The sequence below is a fragment of the Myotis davidii genome, unplaced genomic scaffold (assembly GCF_000327345.1).
Source record: "Myotis davidii unplaced genomic scaffold, ASM32734v1 scaffold4278, whole genome shotgun sequence".
NCBI lineage: Eukaryota > Metazoa > Chordata > Mammalia > Chiroptera > Vespertilionidae > Myotis > Myotis davidii.
In genome coordinates this window covers 48,111-54,832 of record NW_006289218.1, presented here as the reverse complement: position 1 = coordinate 54,832, position 6,722 = coordinate 48,111, and the positions used below count along the sequence as shown (strand labels likewise).

The following is a 6,722-nucleotide window of genomic DNA, read 5'->3' as shown; positions in this document are numbered from 1 at the left end:
GAGGGCTCAATTCCCAGTGTGGGGCATGCAGGAGGCCGCTGATTAATGATTCTCTCTCATTACTCATCTCTCTCTCTCTCTCTCCCTCTCTCTCTCCTTTAATGAATAATCATTTACAGAGTTGGGTTTAAAGATAATAGAAATAAATGGCCTTCAAGAAGCTCAGTCTAGTGAGAAGACAGACACAGTCACAGGAAAGTAGAAGTGCCATATTCTTGGTGGGGACAACATGCTGAAGAGGTCAGGAAGGGCTTCACCGAAGGACGTTATATTTCATCTGAGTCCAAAGGATCTGAATTACCAAGTGGCCAGTTTTCAGAATATGGGGCTGTTGTCAAAGAGAGTGGCTTTCATGTTTACTTCTTTGTTTGGTGGATTGATGCAGATGGAAGAGAAAGCTAAAAGGACAGCCTGCCCTTAGGAGTAACATCAGCTCCAGGAAGGTTTCTGATAGGAGGCAGGTTGTACAGGAACTGGGGTCATGGAGGAAGCGCTTGCTGGGAATGAAGAGTGGGAGGGAGAGAGAGAGAGGGAGGGAGGGAGGGGAAGAAGGAGAGGTGGGGAGTAGAAAGAGCTGAGGAGGAGGCATCAGACTTTACTTTCTCAGCTGACCTCTCTAAATCTTATTTTTAAAGGTTTCTTGGGGAGGAAATTCTGCACACTCCCTTGGTAACATGTCCCAATGTTCATTACCCCTAACTGTTAGGAAGTTTTTCTATATATTTAACTGAAATCCCTTCTGCAACAGTTTAAGGTCTTTGTGTAGATAGAAAAGAATAGTTACCATCATACATATAATAACCCTTGTATTCTCAAAGACATTGTCACCTATCAACCTCCATTTTATAGGCTAAATAATCCAGCTTCCCAGTCTTTCCCCAGAGGCCCTATTCTCCTATTCTTGAATGTATTATTAATCAAGCCCACCAACTCCTCCCCTTTTTGTCCTCACTATCCTTTCAGAACAGTCTTGATCCTCCTATTCCAAGTTCCAGTCCGCCCGACAATACCAACATGTAGTTATGTTCAGTGAGTGCTAACTCCAGTCTTGAAGTCAAACCTGCAGCTCATCCTGCTTGGTTCCTCTGCTCTGTGCTGCCCAATTCAAGCACTGTAGGTGGTCACAGGTGGCTGTCTCCTTCCTCCCTTCCCCACTTTCTCACAGTTTGGTGGAAGTCCCAGGAATGGAAGCCTTTTATCAGACCCACCACAATGTCTTCACCGGTGGTACTTTCTTAGTTTTAAATACAACCCTCTCAAGTCTCACTTAAATACCTCCTTACTGCTCCCCAATTCTCTGCTCTGCAGCCTCGTAAGCAGAAAAATCTTGTCTGATTTATCATGTCCTCCTTTAAGAACAATGCTACATGTTCAAGAAACCCAATCCCCATGGCAACATGCTCAAAAGGCCAGTTGTCCATGTCTAAGCACACCTGCATTTGGGATGAAACAATGGCATCATTGTGGGGCCCTTTGTCCAAGAGGAAAGGAAGGTCCTGAGAGCCTCTCTCGCAGGAAAGCCCCTGTTACCATAAAGACCTAGAGGTAGGAGCTTCAGCATTTTCACTGCACTTAGCAGCAAAAGATTAGATCTTCCCAGTTTCTAGATCTAACCAATTTCAAGATGCTGAACAGGAAAGCCATCTTCCTTCAGATTTGGGTAGCTTCCAAGTAAGTCTCATTCAGTGCCCAAGTTTCAATCCCAGCTAGTGTAGTGGAAATAACATGGGATCTGTAGTCAGGAGATAAAGCCATAAGCTCCAAAATCTGCCATGGACACATTTTGGGCAAACCCCTTCCTCTCCTGGAGCCTTAGTTTCTCCATCAGTGACTTCTCTAAGTTTCCTCCCAAGACTGAGGTTCCTTAAGGAGCACTGACTTCCCACTGGCAGTCAGGAAACTTCCCTAGCCTGGTTGTAAGGGTTGCTTCTCCCTCACTGTTCTCTGGGCTGCGTGTACACAGAGGACGGTGCACATTAGGCTGTGCTATGTTCCAGAATTTGCAGGCCTCACAGTAATTTTTCAAGCTAGAGGGTGTTCTGTGGGTAGTACAACTTTAGAGTCAATACTGTGAGTCTCTTGTGATTGATAATGTAATTTTGGAAGAATTACAGTCAGAAACTCCTCCAGTCAAAGAGAATAATGGTTGCAGTGTAAACAGAATGCTTACTTATGAAAATGTTAGAAGGCATTTAGAGAAAAGCTCTTGCTGTGATCTAGTTCTGCAGCTGGTCCCCTTTGCTCCTCAGCACCCAGTTTTAGGCAAGTGTGCTTCTTGTGCTTGCATACTCGCAGAAAGCAGGCCCTGAGAGGACCACGACCACTCGGACCAAGAAGATGGCTTTAGAGCAGTGGTTCTCAACCTTCCTAATGCCGCGACCCTTTAATACAGTTCCTTAAGTTGTGGTGATCCCCAATTTCATTGTTACAAATTGAACATAATTAAAGCATAGTCATTAATCACAAAAACAATATGTAATTATATATGTGTTTTCCGATGGTCTTAGGTGACCCCTGTGAAAGGGTCGTTCGTCCCCCAAAGGGGTCACGAACCACAGGTTGAGAACCGCTGCTTTAGAGGATTGAATTTGTTCTCCGGATTTCCTTATTTTAACAGAGCACTTCATGATACAAAAGCCCAGAGACTTTTATACTTAGAAAGTTACCTTTTGTAGTCTTAGATGAAAGTATACATTCTTTTCAAATATAACCTTACAAAAGGGTATTTTGCTAACCTATTAGCAAAGTCCAAATTGTTGAAAGAACATAAAAGTGAGTGAAAATGTGTGTGAGTTGTGTGTGTGTGTGTGTGTGTGTGTGTGTGTGTGTGAGAGAGAGAGAGAGAGAGAGAGAGAGAGAGAGAGAGAGAGAGAGAAATTCCATTGAAGAATGGAAATTAAATAACTCAATTTAACTTAACTCTTCAGGCATGTGCCTATTCACTGTGTCCATAGAAATCTGTATTAAATGGCTTCTAAATCACTTTCAGCCAAAGTAGATGTTTAAGTCCTCTATGCATCTCCTCCCAGTAATGGCCCATACACAGGTAGCAGTGTGAGGCAGTGACCCACGTCCTTGGCAGAGGCATTGAAATCTGAATGTAATTTCAGAGCTTCTGGCCTAGACAGCTGTCTTCTATTGCCATTCCCAGGGCTCACCCATCAGATAACACTGAGACTGGGAGCTGCTTTCTGGGAAATCACTAGCCCACTTGCTGCTCCCCAAACATGCCATGCTCTTTCATGTTTCTGAGAGATCTGAGTATGCTATTTCCTTTGATGGAGTATCATTCCCCCTCTTTTTTCCCCTCATCCTTCAAGTCCAGGTCAAATACCATTTTCTCTGAGTTTGATCCCTCACTCTTCCAATTAGAACTACTTGCTCCTTCTTTGTGCTCCCACAGCATGCTGTTCATGCTCCGATGACATCATTTTTTAGACTAGACAGTAATTCTTTGTGCGTACTTCCACGGTTCCAACTGCACTGGGAGATTTTTAAGGGAAGGAACCACTTTCTTCATCTCTGTATCTCTACTCCTGACAAACATAAGATGCTTATTCACTGTCTAGTGAACAAGGAAGTAGAAAAAAAATACTAGTAGCTGTGATTAGAAAGTGCTCTCAAGTCTACTTATTAAAAAGGCAAGTCATCCCAGGCTTGTGTTAGGAGCACAGGGTGTCCTTCTTCAAGCCAGGTGAGCATTCTGGGTTTGTTATAATGTCTGTCTTAAAGGAATATGACAAGTGTTAAAAACTAAATGTTTGAAAGTCAAATTTACTTTCTTAAAAGACAAATAATCTTGGTGGATGCCCAGGCTCTGCATTAAAAGGTTTTCTCACTAGCTCCAGATCTCTGGCTGCTTTCCAGCTTTGTTCAGTTCAGGTCCACAGGAGGCCAGGCTTCCTTACAGCAGGGACATAGGTTTTCCATGTGGCCACTGCACCTCAACCACCAGAGCACCCTCGCACTCAGAGAAATGGCAGCTGAAGTCAGTCTTTGTGGCTAGTCTGGGGATGATAATGTACTCTATAAAGCTCCAGAAATCTTAACAGACAGAATCATTTCACTTAAAACATTTTAACGAAAAGTGATTAATTTCACTCTATTTTCCTCCTAGGTCAGAACACATAAACAAATAGATATTTAGAACTGATTTTGCAATAGGTTCTTTAGTCCTAAGGAGTGAACCATATTACCTGATCCTGTACAATATTTTGGAACCTGTTCTGTCATTGGGTTCTCCTTATACTTAGCACTTGGGCTAGTCCCATAGCAAGCACACCACAGACTTACTGACCCAACAATGGCACAATGGATCTGCTCAACTAGAGCTTCTTTGAAAAGACCAAAAGATCAGGGTATTACTTCAGCCTAATTTTTCCATTACAGAGAAAATGATATTGAAACCCCAAAGCTAGAAATACCTTCCCTGACTATCTGAAATATACAACAGGGATAACTTTGAGGCCAAGAAATAGGGTACTGACATCCCTCAGGAGGTAATATATATACCTACTCCCTACAGGCTGTCTCAGGATTTCATTCATACCTGATCACTGACTTGATAAAGGAGGGGGAGAAATGAAAAGAAGAAGGGCAGGGGAAAGGAGCAAGTAAGAATAAAGGAAAGAGAAACTGAATCATATGAAAGAAGGAGCAAGAAAGAAAAGCAAAATCAACATTCATATGTTGCCAGAGAAGCAATTCTATCTTTTGTGGATCATCACTGAGAAACAATATCTATTTTTGTTGTTGTTCGTTGGAAGCTACAACACTCAAGAAGATCCCATGTGATTGAATAAAATAATAGATAACCAGACTATAAAAATCCCACTGCCCGGATTTTTTTTCTTCTAACTTTAGAAAAGACATGACATGGCAGCAATTTAATCAAATCAGGAACTTACCCTTTTTCTTGTTTTTAACTGGACCTGTTACAAAAAGAAAATGGAAAATTAAATCACTGGAAATTAACAGAAAATGTTTATTCTCCAAGACAGTCCTAGGAGGGACCCCAAGACACTGCAAATGTGAGGAAGCCCCATGCTAAGGTCAGGTAATTGACAAGGTATCTCCCAACTGTCAATCTTCCCCAGTCTGTTTATGATTGTTTTGCTACTGTTGTAACAAGAAAGGTACAAGGGAGCTTCTTTCCTAGGGAGAAAAAAATTGTTCAGGCTGCCTTTGGAGTGAGGGAATGGCTGCTTCTCCATAGAGCTGAAATGTTCAGAAACACAGAACTCCATAACCTTAGGACGGCATTCCAATAATTTTGCAAGTCCTGAGACTGAAGAGTCATGCATTTAGGTTAGGAGCTGACATGAAGTGTCATGTGCTGAATCTGGAAGGAAAAAAGGGTCATTTTCATGGAAGGAGCAGTGGCAGTTAACATTTTAGTCACTTCCTTATCATAATTTAGTTAGTAATTAAAACAGTGCGACCACAGTACATGTGGGGGCCATATGAACTCTTACTATAATTTACCATAACTTAACAGACAATTTAAGGAAGTGTCAACAGTTTTATTGAAAATGAAATCACAAGCATTTTTTTGGAAATTACTTCCAAAGAAAATAATTCTAATAATTAAAGGCACTCAAAAAAACCCCCGTCTTTCTCATAGTGTTAGGTGACAATCACTACTCAGACATACACAGGATAGGTGCCTCCCAGACATGTTTTTCCCTCCTGGGGGTGCAATTATCTTCATTCCTTAGGTGTATTTGATGTTCTTTTCCTTCTTTCATTTTTTATTTTTTGTTTTCTTTAGATGCAGTTATTTAAAATCTGTTCAAAACTTCCATGACACTATTGGACAACATTAAACCATGGAGCTTACAAAAAGAACACCAAGCATTTGTATATCTACTACTATATATATAAAACCCTAATATGCAAATAGACTGAATGGTGGAATAACTGAACAACTAGTCGCTATGATGTGCACTGACCACCAGGGGTTGCGCGTGGAATATGGCGGGAGTCGGAAGCAGGTGCCAGAGCATGGAACATGGTAGGCATCAGCCTCAGCGGGATGGTGTAGCAACTGAGTGGGGGCACCAGACCAAGGTGGGGCACCGGTCGCTATCACCGGGGTGAGCCTCTGGTGGTTACTGAAAATTCTTTGCTCCCACGCACTGCGGTCCAGCCAGGCACTCACACCTGCTGCCAGCACTGGCCCCAGTCACACCTGCTACTGGTGCCAGCCACATTCGCACCTGCTGCCAGTGCTGCCACTCGCACCCAGGCTGGTGCAAGGATCACTCAACACCATCAGTGGGTACAAGTGGCAGCTGATGGCCCCAATCACCCCTCAGGACTTCTCCACCTCCCCCTGAGGGGCGATTGGGGCTGGCAGTCACCACTCACACCCACTGCCGGCGACAGCTCCGCTCGCACCTCTACCAGCACTGAAGCTGCTGCTTGTATCCGCTGCAGGCACTGGCCTCAATCGCTCTGTACTGTCAGTGGGTGCGAGCTGGGCTGGCGCCATCCGTGCATGGGAGCAGCAGCAGCAGCCGGAGTCGGGCTGCCGGCAGACAGGGGACTGGGGGCTGTGGCAGGAGGGGCCAGACCGGGGCATGGAGGATGGGCTGAGACCTACCCCTGTGCCCACCGCAGTCTTGCTGCCCACAGTTCCATTCAAGGTGCACGAATTTGTGCACTGGGCCTATAGTTGTTTTATAAAACACTAGTGACCCAGTGCACAGATTCATGCACAT

At 43.8% G+C, this 6,722-nt stretch overlaps 1 protein-coding gene across 1 annotated transcript in view; it reads right to left on the bottom strand.

Moving 5' to 3' along the window:
* The window catches only part of LOC102759752 (ectodysplasin-A), a 14,503-nt gene extending 8,010 nt beyond the window's left edge, over positions 1 to 6,493 (bottom strand). Inside the window, exons 1-2 of the mRNA XM_006761434.2 lie at positions 6,370 to 6,493; positions 4,908 to 4,931 (exon numbers count right to left, since the gene is read on the bottom strand). Of these exons, the coding sequence (XP_006761497.1) occupies positions 4,908 to 4,931; positions 6,370 to 6,493 (148 nt within the window). The remainder of the gene's footprint in view (positions 1 to 4,907; positions 4,932 to 6,369) is intronic.
* Between the last annotated feature and the right edge of the window lie 229 nt (positions 6,494 to 6,722).